The sequence below is a fragment of the Solanum tuberosum genome, unplaced genomic scaffold, assembly GCF_000226075.1.
Source record: "Solanum tuberosum cultivar DM 1-3 516 R44 unplaced genomic scaffold, SolTub_3.0 scf00078, whole genome shotgun sequence".
In the NCBI taxonomy this organism is placed as follows: Eukaryota; Viridiplantae; Streptophyta; class Magnoliopsida; order Solanales; family Solanaceae; genus Solanum; species Solanum tuberosum.
This window is the reverse complement of record NW_006239005.1, coordinates 254,079-279,922: the sequence shown is the minus strand read 5'-3', so window position 1 is coordinate 279,922 and position 25,844 is coordinate 254,079. Positions and strand designations below refer to the sequence as shown.

Below are 25,844 nucleotides of genomic sequence, written 5' to 3'. Positions count from 1 at the left end.
TTCGATTTGGTGTCGGGTTTTTTTTCCGGAACTTTGGTTCTTCAGTTCGGAGTTCGGTGTAAGGATCCCGAAACTACGGTGCACCGAAGAACCGAAGTTTTATTAAATAAATTTAAAAGTATTTATTATATTACTTAATTTTTAACTTTACTTGGCCCATTTCAATTTTTATATTTAGATCCTAAACTTAAATAGTAAAAATCTAAATAACAAAATAGTAAACCCTAAAGACCTAAAGTCTAAACTAAACAAAACTCAATTTAATTCAAGTTTGAGCAGCAACTTGGTGTTTCTACTTTCTACTTTATGATTTTATCATTTTATGTTGTTACTTTGAAGTGAGAACAAACAAATTGATGTTCTTACCTTTTATTGTTAGACGATTAGTTGTTACTTTGAAGTTTGAAATGTGAAGTGAATAACAATTGTTTCTTTATCATATTCTCTCTTTATTTTTGTTGACACCGAAAAATTGATTTAAAAACACCGAACCAAACTGATCTAGTTTGGTTTGAAATATGGTGCACACTTTTCTAAAACCGAATACCGAAGAACCGAACCGATATTTGATTAAACCGAACCAAAGAACCGAACGCCCACCCCTAGTCTACACCTTGAAATCTCAAATCTGATCGTGTATACATCTAGCATTGCTCTGATATTTTCGTCATTGAAGCAACGTCTTATGATCATTATTGTCTTCATTTCCTACAACATAGACCCGATCTATTCGGATCTTTAAATACTAGAGTTATACCTGAAAATGGTAGTCTACACCTTGAAATCTTAGATCTGACTATGTATACACCTTTCTGGCATTGCTCCACCATTTTCATCATTGAAGCAACATCTTAGGATCATTATTTTCTTCGTTTCCTCCAACATAGACTCAATCTATTTGAATCTATATTTTCGACACACTCATTAAAATCAGTCAATTTTTTTTATGGTCACACGTATATATTTATGTGTATGCGTGAATTGTTGTTGTAATTAGGCATTGTTACATGCCAGAAATTGCAACTCCGATGAACTTTACCCTTTCGTGTTCCATTTTTCGGTGAGCTTCATTTCTTAGACGATTTCATATTTTGTATTTTTATATATTTCCGTATGTGTTCCATTTGATTTGTTTGTTCTAATGCATCATAAATAGTGGTGGAGCTCCTTAGTGAGTTATAATGGAAAAGATGGCTATTAATTTTTACAAAATATCATTTCTAGCCACATTAAATTTTTCCATATAAAATTCAAACGTTGAAAAAGAAATAAAGAATAAAAAAAAAAGTTAGTAGATGAATATAAAAATGACGTGGTCAATAATATTGATATGATATGGCATTAATTTTTCTGATGTGGATATGATGTATCACTCGTGTCAGAGCAAGTGAACATGCATTGACTAAGTGGATTAAAATTCTTATTTTGAACTGTCACGATTCAATCCATCGGGTCGTGTGACACATACTCTAACACCTAGATATGAGAACTTTTACCCCCAACTGGACATTAAATGCGGAAGTGAATAAAAATGAAAGTTAACACCCTATTTAAATGTTAAAAATGCTCAACCTTGATAAAAATAAAATGTTTTTGTCAAGAAATACGCAAACTCTTTCCAAGGAACTAGTCTAAATAGGTACAATAAGAGAATACAAGATTTATATTAAATAGACACAGTTTCCACCATGAAGGAAGAAGAGTAGAAATTGTCGGAGATCATCTTCATCTAACAAACATCATTTACCCTACAATCAAACTACACCAAGTGGCCTAACAAGTGTAGTATCAATACAAACAACACGTACTGGAAGACATCATCGATCAACTCGACCATGTAATATCAAATTAATTGTTCAAAACGAAACATGCAATATGACAATCACTAGACCCAAACTTTAGCCACACACTTTTAGTATCCCCAATCTAACCATCATGACCCATAACTCTTAATTTCATCCTTCCTACCTCATTTTCATTGCCAATCGTACCATAAGGCCACTTCACACTCATATTAGATCACAACTTACCCATCTATCAAATAGAGATTTCTCGCACCACTTATTCTACCAAACCCAGAGTCCCTTCACTAACCCTGTTAACCAGTCTGTCAGTCTCCTACTAAATCACCTTGACTCACTCCCCCCCTATTTGATATGTTCCAAACCCCTTTAACAATGATAAATCGTCCCAACAAATAAGCTATGCAACAGACCATCAATTATCAGCTTGACCTAATGACTACAACTTAGTAAAATAGATAACATATATGTATAACCTTCGCCAGAATTATAACCCTGACTCCCTATACTCACCCAGACTTACGTTTACATGAATATGTTTTACAATGTTACGGCCAACTATAACTAATCCATCATACCTTTCAAGTAACTCAAACCCCTAAGGATCATTAAGACACCTATTACAATGTTTAAACATACAATTTCGATCTACACAAGAATCATCCCATTATTTAGACACAAATTTCAGCCACTCAAAGACCAACATATAACAATCACATTATGAAGAAATAAACTTGATTCGTTTATGAAATCAACATACGAGAAAACAATCAAACACGTACAAGGCGTGGTACCTGAGTCAGTCATATAGTAACATATATCAGGTAACGTACTCGAGCCAACTAATAGTAACGTGTACCATATGTGATACCCAAGTCAACTAATAGTAACTTGTACCATGTGTGGTACCCCAACCAATTAATAATACTACATGTACCAAGTGTGGTACTCGAACGAATCGATAAAATGTATCAAAAACGTATTTGAGTCAATCAAGAGATAACATGTATCAGGCTTGGTACCCAATCCAACTAAGGGATACACAAACCGTCACAATCACAATCACAATGAAATCCAATCACACTTGTAAATTAAATACAAGTAAACAAACACCCTCATTACATAAGATTATCAACAATCCATTAGTTTACATTCAATCCTTATGGTTTCCCAACATGCATAACACATGTTTCATTATAGAGATAACTAACATGCATACAACTTAACTTGGGACACAATAATCATCACCAACCTTCGGACAATTTTTGGTTTGGAACCTAATTTGCCACAACTCACTTTCCCAGAATAACACCAAGCAATCATCACAAGGTTAACATTGATAATAAAGCTTATCATTAATCTAAGACATAAATAACTTCATATTCGACTATTCATATCCGTGCCTAATGACCTATGCATGCAATCTCCGATAATATACACGATATGATGTAAGTAAAGACAAATCTAACTACTCAATGAATAACCTAGCCTACCTGAACGCCAAACAACTATTGAAAAACTCTTAACACGATTTTTTGACTTCGTGGGACAAATTATGATGGACGTAGATAAAAAATTGATGGATTTGATCTACCTTGCACTAGAATTTCTCCTCTCCCTTGTCCCCAAGCTTGAACCAACTTTTGAAAGGTTTTAGGAGTAGTCCTCGTATGTTTTACTACTGAAAAGAAAGAGGAAAATTAAAAGAATTTGCATTTCCTTGTTTCTGCCCCGTTGACTCCACTATAGCGTCTGACATGCCGCCATATCAGGAATTCCTGCTATGAATAACGTCATCCCAGATCAAATTTCAAATCCTAAATTTCGTTGTGTCACTCCAATTTAAAATGACAACATATTCTTAAAAAAAATTGGGACTCATCACGAGATTTCTATTGAATAACGACATATTAGGTCGTTACATGAACGAGTTCAAGTGTTTAGTTGAAACTTTGTGAAGTAGAATGATCTAGTTTACAATGTGAGTCAAGTATAAAGGTCACTCAGGTCATTCCGCCATATGATAATTATTATAATATTATTTTTATATTATATTTTATGTAGAATAAAAATCTCAATATTTCTTATTTCAAGATAAATCAATAAAATTATAAATTTTCCCTTGTTCAGGATCCCCATTAAATCTTTTATTAATGACATGATTAAATTAGAAATAAATAATTGTTTCAGTTTATTTGATGTAACGACCTATTTCGTTGTTATTCGAATGATACCTCGTGCGAAATTTCAATTTTTTTAAACACATTGCCCAATTAAATTGGGGTGACATGACGAAATTTCAAATTACAAATTGATCTGGGTTGACGTCATCATGCCATAGTGAGAATTTTCCGGCTATGGCGCGCCATTATAGCAGTTGCATGGTTACTATAGCGGGACAGACAGGCTCAGACCCTAGAAAATATGTTTTTATTTTATTTTCCTCTTATTCTTCATTGGTAAAATAGACAAGGGTTAACTCAAAAAACTATCCTACGTTGCTCCAAGCTTATAAACCATGGAGAGGATGGATTCCAACGCAAAAAGAGTAAAACCCCACGAATTTCAAGCCAACATTCTTCAAGATTCACCCCACGAAGCTAGAAGCTCATGTTCAACAATTGCTTGATATCCAAATAAGTTAGGCTTAACTGAGTAGTTAGACTTAACTTTGTTTGCATAACACGTTGTAGATTGTCGGAGATTTCATGTATAATCCTTCGGGCATGAAGTTCGAGGGATGAAATCATGATTGGTTATTGTTGCTTAGGATGGTAAGGCACTTGATTGAAAATATTGGCCTATTGGAAGTTGTTGGATGATATTCTATGGTGGTAAGTTATGGATAAGTTGAGTATGTACCTGCCTGGAGAGGTAGTAATATTTATACAGTATGTGGTTCGGGAGCTGAAAATGGATGAATTTGAAATGATAATTGTAACTTTCTTTGCGCTGAAAATCCTCTATTCCATTGTTCTCAGGCTTAAAGTGGCTCGAGAAATATTTTTGGAGTAATCCTCGTCTGTTTTCTCCCTGAAAAGTAGGAGGAAAATAAAAGGCGTCACTTAATTAGGGTCTCGTCTATCAATCCCGCTATAGCGGTGTCGTCATAGTGGAAAATTTTCTACTATGGCAAGCTGACGTCAGCTCGGATCAATTCAGATTTAAGTAATTTCGTTGTGTGCCTCAGTTTTAATTTGACATCAAAATTCAAGACATTTTTGAGACTTCGCATGAGACGTATTTAAATAAGGATGGCTCGAATCGTTAATTACACCACCTTTTCTCATGTAGAAATAATATTCATTCGTGAAGTAAGTCGGAAATGTGCTTGATTGGGACCAACGACCCATCACATTTAGGAAATGTGTAGTTTTTCTTTGAAAACGGATATTCCAATCACCAAGTACGAACATAATGCTGCATGTATGACTTGTTAGAATGGAGAATGCAATTAAAGGAGACGACACAAAACTTCTTTCACCAAACTTCTTTTTCACACATGATCTTCATCAAAATGGTGAGATAGAAGTTCAAATAATAATCTGGCAGTCTTATTCATTAAGGAATTGCCAACATCAACATTTTAGAAGTTGAGATATAAGATTGAAGTGCGTCGTCTCTGAGATATAAAGCAACGCTTTCATCAGAGGGAGTGAAATACATGTTATACTATTTTTCTTAATCATGATTTTGTCCCAATTGAATTTTAAATTAGGCAACATTAAAGGCGTATTATGAGATGTGTATAGCCTTTTTTCCTCAATAGACTTTTTTCCGTGAGATTTTTCCTAGTAAGGTTTTAACGGCACACTTTATCTATGGACATCCAAGCGCGAGTGTTATAAATTCATTGAATGGATGGATTGACCATTTAGTTAATACATGAATTACTTACATTCATGTATACATATTTCCTAAGTTTGGAACCATTTTAGATAAAAATATATCTATTAATTTGAGCATTAATATAACGATATTTGAAGTGATTTCTCAACTTATAAATAGGGTTGTCATTCACCATTGTAACACATTTGAATACGATGATATCTACAATCTACTCTCCACATCTTTTGATCTATATTCTTGTACTCCTTCTGTCCCATTTTATGTGACACCGTTTGACTTGACACAATGTTTAAGATAAAAATGAAGACTTTTGAAACTTGTGGTTTAAAACAATCTTGAGATATTTGTGTGATTGAAAATTATTTTATTAAGGGTAAAAAATTAATTTTAAAGTTAAAATTGTGTCTAATTATAGTAAGGTAACACTCTTTTTGCGACGATCTAAAAAGAAAAGAGCACTCCATGAAATGGGACAGAGTGAATAGTATATTACTCATAGTTTACATTAAAACTTAAAAAATAAATCAAATATTAATAAAAATGTCAGAAGTTACAATAAATTCACGTAAACAACAAAGGAACTAATCTTACTAAAATCGGAAAAGGGTCAAAAATACCCTTAAACTATCCGAAATAGATCATATTTACCCTTAAACTATATTTCGGCTCAAAACTACCCTTCCCGTCAAACTATTGGGTCAAAAATTCCCTTCTTATTATCGGGAGTTGTTAAATGCCATGTGGATGCCACATTGCATGCCAATAGGGTTCCACTGCCACATAGATTAAATCCCTAAATCCTAATTACTCTCCCCCCCTCATTTTATTATTTTCCAAAAATGATTTCACCCCTTCTCCCTCATTTCGTGGCTAGGGTTTCACAATTTTCTTCGTGGCTGGGTTTAGTGGATATTCGTAATTGTAGGTTAATTAGTAAATCTTTTTTCTTATTTTATTATGTTTACGATTTCAAAGCATGATAGTTAGGATTTCACAACTTTCCCCTCATTTCGCGGCTAGAGTTTCATAGCTTTCTTCAGGAAACCCAGCCCTGAAGAAAGCTATGAAACTCTAGCCGCGAAATGAGGGGAAAGTTGTGAAATCCTAACATCATGCTTTGAAATCGTAAACATAATAAAATAAGAAAAAAGATTTACTAACCTACAACCACGAATATCCACTTTGAAACCCAGCGACGAAGAAAACTGTGAAACTTTAGCCGCGAAATGAGGGAGAAGGGGTGAAATTGTTACTGGAAAATAATGAAATAAGGGAAAAATGAGTAATTAAGCCACGGTGGAACCCATTGGCGTGCAATGTGGCATCCACATGGCATTAAACAACTTCCGTTAATAAGAAGGGCACTTTTGACCCAATAGTTTGACGAAAATGGTAGTTTTGAGCCGAAATATAATTTAAGGGTAAATATGAGCTATTTCGGATAGATTAAGGGTATTTTTGACCCCTTTTCCTTTTAGTCTATGTGGCAGTGGAACCCTATTGGCACACAATGTGGCATCCATGTGGCATCCACATGACATTTAACAACTTCCGTTAATAAGAAGGGCACTTTTGACCCAATAGTTTGACGAAAAAGGTAGTTTTGAGCTGAAATATAATTTAAGGGTTAACATGAGCTATTTAAGATAGTTTAAAGATATTTTTGACCCTTTTCCATACTAAAATTCAAACTACAATTGTAAAACATACTACATAACAAATTCAAACTACTAAAATCCTAAAACCATACTACATAAAAACTAATATTAAGAAAAAACAATTAATAACTAATCAACTATAAAACATTTCCAAATCAAATAGAAAATCAAAAGATCACATAACAACGTCCAATAATTACTTTTTGTTTTCTCTTCTTCATTCAGCCTCCTTTTCAAAAATACCATTTTCCTACTGGATTTCATTAAGCACATTGCAAGTTTTCTTCTGATTCTTTTAGCAATGTCTTTAGAAGATCTCTATCTTTTACAACATTCTTGATATTAAATGTATCAAATTTTATATTGATGTGTAAAGTTATTGTATTAACGTTGAAAAAGGGTCTCCTCACTTGTGAAAAAATGGTGTTACTCTATTTATGGGCATATTTTCTACTTACAAAAGATAATCGCATCCATCATTTTTCTAAAATAACAAAATAAGGAAACAAGTGAATATCTAGATATTTTAAAGTGAACTATTTAAATTTAATTGAAACCGCAATACACTACAATGTAACACACACCAAATGAAAAAATAAAAAAAATAGAAATCCATATCATGAATCATGTTTTCCTATATAATTTTATAATTTCTTTCTCTATCGTTCATCTCTTTAATTCTTACTTATCTCACTCAAGAGTCCAACACTACGCACCCTGACAATATCTATTTTTGTCTCTAATCCCCCACAAAAACCCTCTGAACAGCTTCTCCGCCGCCACTTACAGCCAATCTCCGCCACTATGCAAGCCCATTTGCTCTCCCCCACTATATACCCCACCACCACCACCACCACCCCAGCTTTCAGCCCCCTTTTCCCCAAATGTAGGACCCACTCAAGAAAACCACCCACTCTCACCATCCGAGCTTCAACCGAAACATCCACCCCACCACCACCACAGACCACTACCTCAACAGACCCATCTCAGCAACTCAACAAATACAGCAGCCGCATTACTCAACCCAAGTCCCAGGGTGGTTCACAGGCGATTCTGTATGGAGTAGGATTAACTGATGAGGATATGAACAAACCCCAAATTGGGATATCCTCTGTTTGGTATGAAGGCAATACTTGTAATATGCATTTGTTAAAGCTTGCTGAAGCTGTTAAAGAAGGGGTTACAGAAACTGGCATGGTGGGGTTCAGGTTTAATACTATTGGTGTTAGTGATGCTATTTCTATGGGGACTAGAGGCATGTGTTTTAGTTTGCAGTCAAGAGATTTGATTGCTGATAGTATTGAAACTGTCATGTCTGCTCAGTGGTATGATGGGAATATTGCCATTCCTGGATGTGATAAGAATGTGAGCCTCTTTTATTCCTTTTGTAGAAAGAATTTTTAAAAATATGCAGTGATAGAGTAAGTAGAGTAAGGAACTTACTCTATTAGTGTAATGTGACTGTTGTTAATTACCACATTTGCAGGTTATATATTAATGCATGTGATGTCTTTTAATCTACCTGATTTGGATAAATTATTTTGGATTTACATACATCGTCAGTGCGTAAATGTAACTCCTTACTGACTTATTCCCTTCTAGGTAGTGCTTCCTTGTTGAAAGATTCTGTTTTTTTGAATTTTTTTTTGATGTTCCTGATAATTTGCGAAATTGTGAACCTTATTCTTAATTGTGAGTTAAAGTATTTGGGTCGAGGGTCTTTTGGAGATAGGGGTAAGGTCTGCCTACACTCTACCCTTCCTAAACCCCACCCGTGGGATTACACTGGGTACGTTGTTATTGTTGTTGAGTTAAGAGCTAAGTTGTGCGGACTCTTCACTTTCGTTTCCGCACCCGTGTCAGATTCTCCAAAAATACACTACTTTTGGCGAATCCGACACGCACCCCTTGACATTTTTGAAGAGTCCGAGCAACATAGGTTAAGAGTATTCAATTATTATTTGAATAAAAGATGCAAACTTTGCTATAATTGTGGAGAAAAAGATGTATGTTTTGCAATTTTATAGATATATTTAATGCATTTGCTGTTTTACTTTCAACAAAACACTGTCTATCCTTGTAGGGACTCACACTCTCTTGTTTAGGTTAAATTTCTTTGAGTAGATAAGATTCTTGGTTGATTTCCGGAATGTATATTGATTCTTGGAACTACAACACTTCCAACTAGAAGTGTATTAAAGTATATTATTTTAAAGATTTTTGTATAAAAGTTTGTGGATTTGATTTAATTTGAGAAAGCAAAAACGACATGAATTCCAGATATTAGGTGACTTTCTGCTGTGAAGATTTATTCAGTTATGCAATTACTTCAAAATACCAAATATTTTTATCTGACATGTTACATGTTTTTTTTTCTTCAAAAAGTTGTTCCCACTGGTTATAACCAGTGGTGGAGCTAGGATCTTCACCAAATGGATTCAAAATATAAATAAGTAAATCACACGAAGAAGCCAAGAGGATTCAACATCTAATTTGATCTTGTATATATAATGTTATTTTTCGGCGACCTTACGCCCCTTACATCTCCCCACAGTTATAACACACTCAAGTTAAATTGTAATACGTTAAAAAATTTCACATAGCAATTCAAGGTTAAGTAAATATAACTTTCTGGCTTGTTTACAATTTCCTGCAATTTGCTTCTTTTGTGCTTTTGTGGTGTTCTCTTTCACTAAACTTCTACCAATCTATATGCACATGCTATAGTATTGTAGTTCTATTTTTAGCGGTTAGGGCGGGTGGTATTGAGTAGTTTTGATGGAGTAAAAAGAATGAGACTCTTCTTGGTAACAGGACCCAAACCATTGAGCTACCCCCTAATCATTTTCTTCTCTTGTCTAATTCCAGCTGCCTTTCATGCTGTATCTCATCGAAATGATAACTTCTTGTTGTAATATGGCAGATGCCAGGTACAATTATGGCGATGGGAAGACTAAACAGGCCAAGTATCATGATATATGGTGGAACCATTAAGGTGAGATTGGAACACTCACATTTAAATTCTTTTTTGTGCATCTAAAGCCTTTTTTCATGTAAAAATAGACGTGATCTTCTAAATTTGTCTAAATTTGTCTGCTTGGAACCATTCCATCCCTTTCAATATTTCTTTGGGATTTGTTGAAGTTGAATAACTGTGGAGAATAAACAAAAGGAGAGATAACTAGGATAATATATTTTTGGTGTCTTCAAGGAGTAAATCTCGGGAAGCAAGTTCGTGGGTATTTGTTTGAGATTTACTTGATTAAAAACTAGGACAATATATTTCATTGTACCCAGGATTCCCGCAGTTAATAAAAGAAATAGGGAAAAAGAAAGACATTGGGTCCATCAAAAGAAACACGAAGAAGAGAGCTAGCTCGTTACATTTGGAGTTTGTACCAGGAATATTTTCAGACAGGAATATGGAAAAAATAAAGACACGTTGTAGTATTTGAAATCTATTTGATGTATCGGGAAAATGCGAGAGTAGAGGGAAGTCCTCAATATGAAAAGCTGCCTTTACAAGACATCTAGAGAATCTGGGTTAGTGACATGGTGGCGTATGTGGCTCTTTTGCACCTCCTTTTACATGATTTTCCTGTATATTCAGCAGATCATGTTTGGCTTATTTGAGGGTTTCATTTGTCTTTCCTGCTAAACTTTGTGATATAGTATTACGACTGGTCAGATTTCTTTGGAAATCTTGTATGTTAATTGTAGGAAATCATATGGTATATCCGTTATGCTTGAGTGAAGAAGTTTGTTTATTTAGTGAAAACGATATATCTTCATGATGATTGTGGTCTGCTGTCCAGTGCAAAGCCACAAGACCATGCATCTTTTTCAATCAAATCATGACAGTTTCTTCTCTTGCTTGTAATTTTCTCACGTATCACTAAATAATTATTTCTAAAAATCCGACAAGCATTTTTACAATTTTTTTTTTTTTTTTTTTTAATTATTATTAATCAGATTTTCTTAATAAGTTGTTTATGTAGTCGCTAAATCTTCATAAACTTTAACAAATAAAGCATGGAAAAAAGTACATGTCAATCTGCTATAAACTTCTTTATCGTTCCATTATTTGTCATTGCAACAAAGAGAGTTTTTTTTTTGATGCATCAGAAAATGCCAATGAAAATGGAGAACTTGTTATGGATGGGATAGGAGACAGAGCAATCCAAATGGTGTAGGACATGTTTTTTCAATTTTTTTTTTTTTTTTTTTTAATTATTATTAATCAGATTTTCTTAATAAGTTGTTTATGTAGTCGCTAAATCTTCATAAACTTTAACAAATAAAGCATGGAAAAAAGTACATGTCAATCTGCTATAAACTTCTTTATCGTTCCATTATTTGTCATTGCAACAAAGAGAGTTTTTTTTTTGATGCATCAGAAAATGCCAATGAAAATGGAGAACTTGTTATGGATGGGATAGGAGACAGAGCAATCCAAATGGTGTAGGACATGTAAAACCGGTGTTACCACAAATTTATATATTCTTAGCTGTCTTTTTAGGGAAAGAAGTTTGGGGAGGGGGGGGTGAAGTGGGGGACTTTTAGAGGTTGAGAATTGGAATAAGAGAGAATGAATGTAGAGATAGTTTTTTAGGTTCAACTGCTAGAAGGACAGAAGGAATGGTAATGATTAGAGATCACATTAGCTTCTTGCAAGCTTCTAAGTGTCTGCTGTTGCTGCCAATGTACTCCAAGGTACAGCTGATAACAACTAGATATGCCAATACATCAATTGTTTAATCATAAGGGTAACCAACTTTCTAGAAATAATGCTAATTAAAAAACGGCATTAAAGGTTAACAACTCAATGGGAAAGACTAGAGATCACATAATCTGCTTATAAGCTTCTGAATGTCTGCTGTATGCTGTTGCTGCCAATGTTCTCCAAGATACAGCTGATAACTAGAAAATGCCAGTACATCAATTACTTCATTGCTTAATCATAAGGGTGACCACATTCTCGAAATAATGCTAAATAAAAAGCGACATAAAAGGTTAACAACTCTAGACTCTTTTTTTTTGAGAAAGTTAACAACTCTAGACTCTTACTAACATAATGACAGGTAAAATGATATTTCAAGAGCATTTATTGTATTGCATGTTGTTCTGCTTGCTTCTGAATTATTTTTGATCCTTTACCTTTTCTCTGATGTACAGCCTGGTCATTTCCAAGGGCACACATTCGACATAGTATCTGCTTTCCAGGTATGTCTGTTGATTTGTTAGTTTACTGTTTTAATGTCTTCTTATTGCTGTTTTTAGCAGTTCTTCTGTCAGTTTTGCCTTTGAGCACAGTAAGTGCCTGTTTGGCCAATCTGCCAAAATTGCTTATTTTGAGAAGCACTTTTGTAAAAAAAAACTTTTTAGGGAAGTACTTTTGGAGCTCAACAATTTGTGTTTGGCTAATTCATTTGGTAAGTGTTTTTTTTTTAAAGTTTAGATAAACATATTGTGCATTCACCAATTTTTTCAAAAAGTGCTTTTGGGTGTCAAATTATGGAAAATGACAAGTATCAAGGCACGTTTTACAATTAGGATTACTTAAAAAGATTTTAATAAATATTTATAGGGAAAGACTTTAAAATATGTGGAAATAAATATTAACTTGTATCTTTTTTAGAGATAGCTTTGTTATTCCAAAGAGAAAAAGGAGAGATAGAGGTAATGGACGATAGAAGGATGGGAGAAGTAATTCATATTTATATTTTGATGGACTATTCCAAAGTGGGAGAGGAGAAGAAGGATAGAAAAAAAAGAAGAGGAAGGAAACTACACAGTAAAAACCAAAAAGGATAAAAGAACTGTATTTAATTGAAAGATATGTTAAATTAATGAGAGATAGTTTGGTAAATATGAATTTATGGTAAGAATATTTGTCTTGAAAAAATAATAATTTTCCTTCTGCTTCTTGGGAAAAGCATAAATTTGTAGCTTCTTCTTCTGCTTAAGAGCACCTTTTTATTGGGCTAACACCTAAATTTTTATTTTTATTTTTCTTCTGAAAAGGATGCTTTAGCCTCCAAGAAGCTTAGCCAAACACACTATAAATGTCCTCAGTTTAGACTTTAGACAAGGTTTGAATAGGCCTTGAGGCACACGGCGAATAATATGCTTGCTTGTGATAAAATTCATATCAATGGACATCGTCTAGAAAAAGTACCACTAAACTAGGAGAAAACATGTTCTTGTTGAAGTTTTCATTAACCTATGTAAGTACTTGAGGAACCATGGAGGACCTGTGATATCAAAGGTGCTCTCGCCTTAGCACATTAGGCGAGAGGCGAGGCGAGGCTGTGTCGCCGTTCTACTGCAAGGCGAGGGCTATGAAAAAGGGAAGCAGAAGGTGATGAGTCAAGAAGAAAGGCGTCACTTTATTTTCTTTAAGAAGTCAGAGATATATCTTTCAAATTTAAAATGTAATTTTAGGGTTTTTGTCTCACTTACCTCTTTTCAGTCAACTACGCGATTCTGAGTTCTCCATCTTTGTCTTCAGATTTCAGCTGCAAAGGTTATGGTCATTCTCTGTTCTTCTAGTTCTTTCTTCTTCTTCCTTTTTGCTCCCCTGTTTCTGGCTTCTTCCTTTTCTGTTTTGGTGACTAGGCACTGGGTGGCAGATTCTTCTTCTTCTTTCTCCTCTGTTTACACCGCTTTCTGGCAACTGCGCACTGGCCAATCTGTCCAGTTTTTTATTTTTTATTTTCTGCCTGATTGGATTTTTTTGGATAAGGTTAACAGGAATTATAAACAAGAGAAGTACACCAATAGTGTGCTCCTGAAGTAATTACATCAAAAGTATAAAGGAACAACCAAAACAAAATCTATCACTTATATCCCTTATAAACTATCTAAAAATAGGGTAAAGTCCCCTGGATCCTTAGGTACGGTATGGATACATCTAGAGCCGTTAAAATGGGCTTAGCCCATGGGGACGACCCAACCCAACCCATTGTTGGGGTAGGGTTGGGATAGGATTTTTCGAGCTCATTTAAAATTAGGGCTTATAAGCCCAATCCATATAAGCCCTTGGCCCTTGAGGCTTGATCGGGGTCGGCTCATGGGCCAAAACTATTTATTTAAGGGTAACTTACAACAATCTCACTACTATATGAGCTAATATATAAGTCATTGGCCCTTGAGGCTTGATCAGGGTCGGGCCAGGGTCGATCCATGGGTCAACTATTTATTTAAGGGTAACTTACAACAATCTCACTACTATATGAGCTAATTACTTTAATGCACATTATGTTGTAATATTATGAATCTTACTAGATTTTAGTACGTCTAGATACATGTATCTCAGGATACATAGACTCAAAATTAGGTTAATTTGTTATAGATACACTCTACCCAAGTGGATTCGCATGTGACAAACCCCACACCCTCGTTCTCCCTCCCATCTTGCTTGTCACTCTCTTATCTCGCTCGCGTATTTGGGATGCATCATGCATCACACCAGATACATGTATCTCGCATATCTAGTATCCTAAATACATGCTGATTACACTAAATTTTTTGCTAGTCTTATTGAAACAACACCATTGTTTGTCCTAATTGATTTGAAAATCTTCTCATTTCCTTGATGTTATAGAATTTTAAGTTTGAAAAGGAAAAAAAAAGAAGGGCTAGGCCCGCCCCAACCCTTCTAAGTTTGGGTTGGGTTAAGCATTTTCAGGCCCTTCCAAATGAAGGGTTGCCCGCCCTAGCCCTTCAAATTCCTTGGTCCGCAAGGCTTGGGCTGACCCTTTTTGACTACTCTAGATACATCAAAAGTAGAGTTGTCAAAAAGGGACGGCCCAGCCCCATCCGGCCCAAGCCTGGCGGGCCAAGGAATTTGATGGGCTAGGGCAGGCCGACCCTTCATTTGGAAGGGCCTGAAAATGCTCAACCCAACCCAACCCAACCCTAGAAGCGCCGAGGGTTGGGGCAGGCTAGCCCTTCTTTTTTTCATTTTTTTTCTTGTCAAACTTAAAATTCTATAACTTCAAGAAAATGAGAAGATTTTCAAATCAAATATGACAAACATTAGTGTTGTTTCAATAACACTAGCAAAAGATCTACATGTATCTAGGATACTAGATACACGAGATAGATGTATTTGGTGTGATGCATCCTAGATACGCGAGCCCCAGATAAGAGAGTGGTGAGCGAGATGGGAGGGAGGCGAGGGCGCGAGATTTGTCTATGTATCCTAGATACCTGCGAATCCACTTGAATATAGTGTTTCTAGAAAAAAATAACCTAATTTTGATTCAATGTATCCTGAGGACGTACCAAAATTAGGTAACATTCGTAATATTACAACATTGCATGCATTTAAGTAATTAGCTCATATACTAGTGAGCAGTGTTCAGGGAAGCGTGAAGCAGAAAAAAGCGATAAGGCCACGCTTCACGCTCTAAGCGATGAAGCGCTCACATACTCATTCTAGTCTGTGAAGTGTAGAAGGCTCGCATCGCTTTGCTTCATCGCTTTTTAAGCGATGAAGTGCTTGCTTTCCTGAACACTGCTAGTGAGATTGTTGTAAGTTATCCTTAAATAAATAATTTTGGCCCATGGGCCGACCCCAATCAAGCCTCAAGTGCCAAGAACTTATATGGGTTGGGTTTATAAGCCCTAGTTTTAAATGGGCTTGAAAAATTCTATCCCAACCCTACCCCAATAACTGATTGGGTTGGGCCGGCCTCATGGGCTAAGCCCATTTTGACGGCTCTAATAAAAGTAAAAGGTTGCTAAGCAGTTCATTTTTAGACTTTGGAAGGGAATTTCGTTGTATACTAGTTAGTACATTAAGTTTTTGCCTATAAACAGTAATATGTTATTGATATTGAGATTTTGGTTATTTATATATACAATTAATATTTTAATTTTTGGTAATAATTGGCGCCTCACTTCAAAAAGACTGAGCGCTTCGCCTCTTGCCTTAATGAGGCAGGCCCTTGTCGCCTTACATCTTCTAAAGGGAGCTTTTGTAGAAAGAGAGCGACTTTCCAAAAGGATGGGATTCTTTGGATGATTTTTTTTTTCTTTCGTAAGTAAAGCATTTACACAGAAATGCATTAAGGAGGTACGACAAGTCAGCAAAAGCCTTACTAGATTACTATCCTAATGAACTTAGGAAGGCAATGCAAATTCTTAGCCATTTAAGTTTTTTTATTCTAACCTAATCTAAAATAGTTAGACATATATTCTTATAAGATTTCTTACCTTGTGTCATTCCCTCTAAACACATTCATTTGTCTTCTTTGTATCAAATTCTGTTTGTTGATTACAGTAAAATTAATGCTGATGTTTGGTGTGTGTGTGCGCACCTCTATATATGGAGATAAATGATCACATGGAGGGGAATGGAAGGAGACGGGGAAGGAAAAGGACGGAGAAGAAGAAATGTGGTGTATGAGATGAGAGGTAAAAGAAGGGAAATGAGGAGTTGGGGGAGAAGATAAGTGGGGGCGAAGGAAAAATTGGTCCATGGAAGTTAAAATTATTACATGGAATGTAAGGGGGATGAGTGACCCTAATAAGAGGACCACCATCGAAGTAGAAATTAGGGACGCATACTGATATGAATTCACCAAATAAAACTGGAGATATTGACATATAACATTATTAGAAAAAGGGGGGGAGGAGGGGGAGGTGGGTGAAGTATGCCTATATTCTGTCTTGGAGCTTCATTTGTTGTCATCATTCATAGATGCCATTATGTTACAAATGGGATTTGGGCAAAAATGGAGGAAATGGATCAACTTTTGCATCTCTTCTGAGATATTTTGTCTTGGTCAATGGAAATCCATGCAGCTTTTCCAGGAGTTCGAGGGGTTTGTCTGAGGTTTGAGACAAGGGGACCCACTATTACCAATATTCCTTTTAATAATGGAAGCATTAAGCAAGATGATGGATAAAGGTGTCATGGGAGGATTCATAAAGGGTTTCAAAGTCGCGGTTGGGAGCGCTGGGACACTTGGTTTCTTATTTGTTGTTTGTAGATGATACTTTGGTTTTCTTGTGACGTAGACAAGACTCAATTGGACTACTTAGGACAAGTCCTCACTTGTTTCACTTGGTGTGGTGGAAGACTACCACATCTCCTTAAAAATAGGGAGGGCATGGTATTAAAGACTTGAAGGTGTTCAACAAAGCAACAAAGCTTTGATGGATTTGGCAGAGGTAAATGCTTTTTGGAGAGGGGTCATAGTTGGTAAATACAAAGCAATGGAAGGAGAATCTTAGCTAGTGAATGTTTAATGTTTTTTCACTTGGCCAACTACTAGAGGAGTGATCGTGAGTCATGACTGTGGAAAATCTTAGCTAATGAATATTGTCTGCGTTAGCTGGTGTTGTATGTGCAAAGAGGCAGGCGAGGTCATGGATCATCTTTTTCTTCATTGTGGTCTTACCGTGAGATTATGGTGGGATATGTTTAGGTGGTTTGGTACTTCATGGACAATGCCAATTGCCAAGAACTATGAAAGAATTGAGGTTCAGCTGGAAAAGCAGGAGGAGAAGATGTAGGTCATGGGTATTGGTTCCACTAAATGTGGGTAGTGTGGAAAGAGAAATAAGAGAGCTTTTGAGGGGCTAGAGTCGAGTTTTTCTCAATTGAGGAGTCTCCGATTGCTTATTTTCTTTGGTGCACCCATAGAGTTACCAGTTGTATAGGAGATTGGGTGGTGTTTGTAGCGAATAATTTCTCTTTTGTAAATTCTCCACCTTTTGGTATACCCCTTGTATATGACCATATTTTTGGCCTTAATTATGAATGAAAGTACGTTTATTTGATCAAAAAAATATAAATTGTCAATGAATACATTGTTGAAGCACAATTGATGTGCAGGTGACATTGTGTGGCAACTGTGTATCTTTTTCTTGACAAGTGCCTTTCCTTTATGAATTGTGACAACTTTAATAGATACTCTTGTTTGTAAAAGCAATTAAATGTTGTTCTTGAGCAGCTTCCAGATGTACCACAGTTGTAGTTGTTATGGTTTATATGATCGAAGCATGCTGTGTGACTTTACTTTTTTAGTATGAGAAGGCTAAACTTAAAAAGCAGCTTTTTGTCTAAGACGTTTGAATCACCAATCTTCAATTCTGTTAAAGCTCTGGTGATAGCTTTTTTTCTGCTTTGATTTTACTTGCAGGTGTATGGAGAGTATGTTAGTGGTGCTGTTAGTGATGAACAGAGGATGAATGTAGTTCGTAATTCATGTCCTGGTGCGGGGGCTTGTGGTGGAATGTATACAGCAAACACCATGGCATCTGCTATTGAGGCAATGGGCATGTCACTGCCTTATAGGTAGAAGAATATGATGTAGTAGTACTTTGTTTAACAATATTCATTGCTAATACGTCCTTCCTTCACCTCCTTTTCAATGCAAAAGCTCTTCCACACCAGCTGAGGACTCACTAAAGTTGGATGAGTGTCGCCTAGCGGGAAAATATCTTCTGGAATTGTTAAAGATGGACTTGAAACCTCGAGATATCATCACAAAAAAGTCCCTTCGAAATGCAATGGTAGTCGTCATGGCACTTGGTGGATCTACCAATGCCGTACTACATTTAATTGCTATTGCAAGGTGAGCAAATTTTCCGCATCGTTCCCTATACTTTTGGATGGAGTATGTGAGTCATGATTATTATCTCCACAGGTCTGTTGGTTTGGAATTAACTCTAGATGACTTCCAAAAGGTTAGCGATGAGGTTCCTTTCCTTGCAGATCTGAAGCCTAGTGGAAAATATGTTATGGAGGATGTGCACAAGGTTTGTTCAATATTACGTTTGCCAATTCATTTTTAGTTTTGGTTACATGGGTATTCACTGCCGTTGATTTTGTTCTGATCAATTGACGAGCTTAATTATTTAGATTGGAGGTACACCCGCAGTCATCCGCCACCTGTTGGAGCTTGGGTATATGGATGGGGACTGTATGACTGGTATGTACTTTGACGATAAGAAGATATTTTCTTGTACTGGTTATCTAATAATTTGTGGCACTCATTTCACTTGCTTTTGATTTGCAGTCACAGGAAAGACTCTGGCAGAAAATGCAAAGCTATTTCCATCTTTAGCTGAAGGCCAGGTAGGTCTTTTTACCAATGTGGCTTCTTCCCATGTGCTGCAGTAATTTTGTCATAGGTCTTCTGCTCCTGAGTGAATTAGGAATGCAAAGCTATAGATACTCAATTTTGTCCATCTTTCTTTTTCTTCTAGCAAATTATAAGACCACTATCAAACCCCATCAAAGAAACAGGCCACATCCAGATATTATATGGGAATCTTGCACCAGAGGGGAGCGTGGCAAAGATCACTGGAAAAGAAGGACTATACTTTTCTGGTACATTGTCTTTCTTCAATATTTAATTTTTGGTGTCTGTGGACACTGTTTATTTGCTTCTTGAGTATATAAATAATTACGGGAACTTGTTCATCAGGCCCCGCCTTAGTGTTTGAAGGAGAGGAGGCTATGCTTGCAGCTATCTCAGAAGATCCTTTGAGTTTTAAGGCAAGCCAGTTAATCCTTTTTCCATCTTTTTTCATTTACTTCGATCCTGATAAACTAGGGAATGGGTCAAGGAGACTATATGTAATTAGGTGTTTGACAAGGCCTCAAAGAAGAAGAGATGGAATCCCGGCTTTGTTTATTTGTCTTCTTGTATCTCTCTGCAGTAATTTTGTTTTTAATTAATTTGGATGAGTTGCGGTAATTAAACACATCTTGTTGGGACTTCAGATAGGTAAAGTAGATACTTTGTCAAAGTGTCACGCTACTGAGAGTTACTTCTGCTGATTTCTTCAGTTTCAGCTCGCATTTGGTCTCGTAGACTTCGCTTGGATTTGCCTAGCAGCAAAGTATCTTTTAAGCATGGATTTATTCCGAGTTCTCTTGTCAGTTATTAGTGATAGTCATTTTCTTTTGTTGAATAATAACTGGCTGCAATTGTTTGGGCAGTTCCCATGTGTTGGGTATTAGGTATCTAGACATCTTATCTGTGTACAATATTTCAGGGAAAAGTTGTAGTCATTAGAGGAGAGGGACCTAAGGGAGGACCAGGTATGGCTGAAATGCTGACACCCACAAGTGCAATTATGGGTGCAGGTCTTGGGAAGGTACGTAATGGGAGATCTCTCTCTTCCTTGTCTATTGTATTTTTGTTATAGTCAAAATTGATAATTGACATGTATTTCTTATGGTATCTCTCTCTGCCTTGCTGAATGTTTATTTGGTTCTGTTTTGAACAATAGGATGTTGCTTTACTTACTGATGGAAGATTTTCTGGAGGTTCTCATGGATACGTTGTGGGGCATATATGTCCTGAAGCACAGGTGCATTAACTTTTGTTTCTGAACTTGTTGCATCTTCTACATCATGTAGAATTTGTTCCTTTCCTCCATTCATATTGCTTTCACTATGTTGTCTGGTTGACCATTATAGCTTGTAGTTTGCAGCCTTCAGGAACTTGTGAGCCACCTTAATATTCTGGATATGTGAATAATCTCTAAAATGGGTTAAAAATGGATCCAACCCTTGATTAGGCGCACATTACATGTTAGAACCCTGCTGCAGACAAAAGCATGACATTTAACTTTTAAGTGGAAGAGGGCAGGAAGTTTTTTTTTTTTGGGGGTGTGTGGGGTGGGGGGCATTATCCAACAAGTTTCGACTGTTTCGCCATCAGGACTTTCTTGTTGTAAAACAAAAAATAAAAGAAGATGCCAGACGCTATGAGCATCTCCCCTAATGCATTTATTGTTTAACCACAATAGAAGCACGTTGCATAATGCAGTTAAGAGTTTTACTTGTAAAAGTGCCAGTGAAAAGTTGCCAAATTTTCTTCACTAATGTTCCCATCTTGAGTTACCAAATGCAATGTGTTTTAAGAGGATGACCAGTGGTTCAGTAGCCAGATTTTTCCTGGTTTGTTTTCTCATGTGCACCCCTTCTTCTCCACCACCACACACACACACACCTAGTTTGAGTGTGCTCATGCAGACATGACTTGTTTAATTTATAGTGTTAATAATGTATTTCGTTGTATAAAAAATGTGTTGTTGATGCAACTATGGATCTCCGTGGAGTCGTGGTGATAACAGTTTTAGAACATAAACATGCATTATAACATAGAGGACCTATCTGTACAATCTTGTTTTATTGTCATTGAGAATCAAGCAATTCAAACTTTTACCAGGAAGGAGGTCCAATTGGTCTTGTTCAAAATGGAGACATAATAACAATCGACATTCAGAAAAAGAAAATGGACGTTCAGTTATCAGACGAGGTGTTGGAACAGCGTAGAAAGAATTGGACAGCCCCTGCATATAAGGCTGACAGAGGGGTTCTCTACAAGGTACAGGAGTACTTGACAGTGGAAAGTTATTGAATGCAAACATCCTAATGTCTGACATAATTATTATATTTCTTGCAGTATATAAAAAATGTGCAATCCGCTTCTAAGGGATGTGTTACCGATGAATAGAGAAGAAGCATATTTACCAAAAGCAAAGAGTGAACCTGGGAACGCCTGATTTTGCTTGCAGCTGCAATTGGGGCATCTGCACGGCTCGTAGCTCTTTTATTAGTAGAGGTATTCGATTTATGTTTGCAGGTGTAACTTTATAGTAGTTGGTTCTGTTTTTCGTTCTTCATTTCCCCATTTTTCCTACTTTGCATTTCTGTAACTCCCAGCTTGTTGATTGGTAATTTAAATTGTATAATGCTTGGTGAAATAATATTTGATTAAAGAACAATCACACTTCTACTTTGGAAATTCCCAAAATTTTGTAATAATCTCTGAGATTGGTCACTAACTAGGAGGTTTTTCAGACTTGCTCCAAGTTTATTGATCAAGTTTCTCAGTATTCCAATTTCATTCATTAATTTGTTTTTCGTTAAACTAGTTATTACGTTGCATCTCTGAAAGTATTTGATAGATTACGTTACATCATACCAAACTACCTATGGAGAAAATTATGAATGATGAAGCTTCATTGTTGATTGAAATCATTGCAAACTAGTCCAATTTCATTAGCAAATTTCTCAAAGAAAAATGTTTCAAATCTATGGCATAATTTATTGTTGATGTAGCATTACTGATAATACATAGACCTCCAGATCGAGCGTCTTTAGATAATAGATTCTGGTTTCCAGTTTTTCGCGCATCACAGCTCTCCTCTTTCACAACCCACATTTTAGTCCATGTTTACATTGCACGTCCAAATACAAGAACAAAAGAGAAAATTGTGAGCATTTAAATGTATTGATTCAGTTGAGTTACGTTGAGTTTTAAACGTTAAGTTCAATCCTAGTTAATATATTAGGTTATCGAGTTGTAATCTTTATCCACTTTTGAGATTATAATCTGGAGTAAATATTGTTTCAAGCTAGAAGTTACTTTGAAGGGGGTGAAAGGCTTAGAGCTAAATTCTTCTTACTATAAGTTGAGAGTAAACTTGAAGAGTTAGCAGCAAACAAGTGATAGTGAGGGAAATAAATTAGAATAAATATTTTAAGTTATAAAGTTGTGATCTGAATTTGGCTTCTTGTTATAAAGGAGTTGAGTTAAGTCCGACAAAGACATATCATTATTCTTACACGTTTGAGTTGGATTATTTTTGACGTAAAAAATAAGTTTTTTTTTCTCACTTTGTTTCACATTATTTATTCTTAGTTTGAATAAATAATCTTTGATAGTTTTGCCTATAAAATTAGTTTCATCACTCCGGTGCTTCTCTGGCCCATTATTATTTTTATAATTACAATAGCTAATTTTGCTTATATCCATTCATTTGAAGATTCACTCTTCTGAATCTTTAAAAATTCAACTTTTTCATAGAACACTCAAGACAATTAGCTCTGATACTATAATGAATCTCACACTTACAAATATAGTTACATTTTGTAAGAAAAAAAGTACATTTTATTTTATGTGGGACTATTTGATTAGACATTGTATTTTTTTTAAAAGGAAGACTTTTAAAATTGTGGTTTAAAATAATCTTTATATATTTGTATGACAGTGAATCGTTTCATTAAAAGCAAAAGAGAAAATCAAAGTTAAATTATTTCTAGTTAAAGTAAGTGATATTCTTCTAAGAAAATTATATTAATTAGACACAAAATACAAACTAATTGCTCTCCAATAGTCCATTCTTAGATATCTCCATTTTGTCCATGCGGCTCAAACATATCACTTAACGTGTTCTCTTTATTCTAGGCCCAATTCACGCCCAAACCCTAGTTTTTCGTCCTATCATTAATTATTTTTGTTCTTTTCTCATTTATTGTTTTTGTCCTTTCAGTAATTATTTTTGTTCTTTTTCATTTTTCATTTATTTTTTTATTTTGTTCTTTTTTCATTTTTTTTCATTTATCATTTTTATCTATTTTTTAATTTTTTAATTAGAGATACCATTTGATTACATTTTTATTATTTGTTTATTGTTGTAAATAAAAATTGTGGATGTCATGTAACAAATTCACTATTCATGACTTTAAGATTTCTTTATGACACATAAAATTTCCTTTATGACTTTGAAGGCTTATAATAAATGTCTAACAAATATTCCTATGCAGAAAGATGTAGATAGAGAAATATTGAAAGAATAGTAACTATAAAGATATCTCTCTTTTGCTATTTAAAGTTATAATATAGTGTTTTTATTTTATAACACGTTATCAATTAGGGGCGTGCACTATTTGGAATAGGCCGAAAAATCAAACCAAATCAAACCGAAATCTAATTTGGATTGGTTTTTTGGATTTTTAGTTTGGTTTTGGATTTATAATTTACTTTGTTTGTTTATTTGGTTTGGTTTCGAATTTAGAAAAATGAAAACCGTAAAACCGAATAAATTGAATTATCTATTATATATATATATTGCAAATATAACTTTGTTATATTTCTAATTATTGACATAACCGATTAACCGAACCGAAAAAATCCAAACCAAACCAAATCAAATTTATTTTGGTTCGGATTGGGTTACACTTCTTCAAAACCAAAAACCAAAAAACTCAAACCAAATAGTATAAAACCAAATCGAAAAACTGAATGCTCACCCCTATTATCAACACAATAATTTTTATAAGGTATGTTTCGATGATATAACTATTTCTATTTTCATATTCTAAACACAAGTATGCATTTGCATATTTTCAGTTTTTACGTTCTCTAATAATATAAGGTGCCAGTATACTTCATTAATTAATAAATATAAATTTTTTACTAAAGAGTAGTGTATATGTTATTCTTAATTTTCAATGGTTAAAATTTTATTATTTTAGTCTAATTTAACTATTTTTATGATAGTTTTCATATGTCAAATTTATCAAAATTGAACTTCGTGGCACTTGATATTTTTGGTAAAAAATATCTATCATAGGTACTCAATGCTAAAATTCACCTAGACGCTAAAGGTCTTGGTACCACTATTACTAAGGTAATGCAACATTGAGTTAGGATAAAGTGAAAATTATGATTTTTTCTTCGTCATCTGGATGAAGGATTAAAGACCGAATATTTAATCGTGAAAGATTGGGTAGGAATCCTTCAAGTCTTAAATACAAGGTAGAAGTGATAAATAAATAAATAATATTAATTAGGCTAGAAGATGTTTTCTCAATAGTCCCACACTTTTAACTTTTACACTTTTGCCTCTATATTTCTTACTTCAGTTGTATGTAATTGTGGGAATAACTTCTGCTATTGTTGGACAACTGAAGTAGTTGTGGAAATAACAAGTTCTGTTGTCCAAGAATTACAATTGTTGTTTAATTATTGCATAACACATTTGATTTTATTTAGATATAATCTTTCTTCTTTTTTCTTATAAATAGAATTAACATTCGTCTTATAAGCAGGCGTTGCAACTATCAAGAATTGTTCTTTCAGATGAAGAATCTTTGACAAATCGTTAAATTACCGAAATAGCTCCAAAACCCCAAGACTATAATATAATATTAAAAGCAGCTGATTATACATAATAAATTTAAATAATAATTTAACTAAAAATCATACAATGAAAACACCAATTTAATTACTTACGGTGAATGTCCACGGAAAGCCATGAAGATTATACTGAGATTTGGTTGAATCTAGTGTTAACTCCTTAGCGTTGATTTTGATAAATGACACTTAAACATTCACTCATACTCTTCGCAGGCAAACACATCAACAAGAAAGGAAACCAAGCATAAAGCATAAAGAAGAAATAAAGATATGTCATGAGCTGTAGAATCAATCAGAGATTCCAGAATAATGATATGTCTTGATCTTTAAAATCAATCAGATTCCAGAATCAATCAAGCAGATCATGATCAATCAGAGATTCTAGAAATCAATCAAATATATTCAAGATTGCAGAACAAATCACCTAAGGAAGGAAAGAGATAACGTGCATCAATCAAAGGATACTTTCAAGACAACAAGATTAGTTAACATCCAAGACTACAAGGAAGAAATCGAAATCAAGGGATGTATTCAAGTTAACGGGATCAGCCAAAGATTCAAGACCACAAGAAGAT

At 34.9% G+C, this 25,844-nt stretch overlaps 1 protein-coding gene across 1 annotated transcript; it reads left to right on the top strand.

Annotated features, from left to right (window-relative positions):
- The first annotated feature begins 7,972 nt into the window (after positions 1-7,972).
- On the top strand, positions 7,973-22,180 carry LOC102603493 (dihydroxy-acid dehydratase, chloroplastic-like). The gene is made up of 14 exons (XM_006346521.2): positions 7,973-8,674; positions 10,233-10,304; positions 12,485-12,532; positions 18,466-18,620; positions 18,706-18,900; positions 18,973-19,084; positions 19,188-19,257; positions 19,345-19,403; positions 19,535-19,658; positions 19,756-19,826; positions 20,330-20,431; positions 20,567-20,647; positions 21,511-21,669; positions 21,748-22,180. Exons 1-14 carry the CDS (start codon positions 8,114-8,116, stop codon positions 21,796-21,798), a joined length of 1,860 nt encoding a protein of 619 aa, XP_006346583.1. The 5' UTR covers positions 7,973-8,113; the 3' UTR covers positions 21,799-22,180.
- The last annotated feature ends 3,664 nt before the right edge of the window (positions 22,181-25,844 follow it).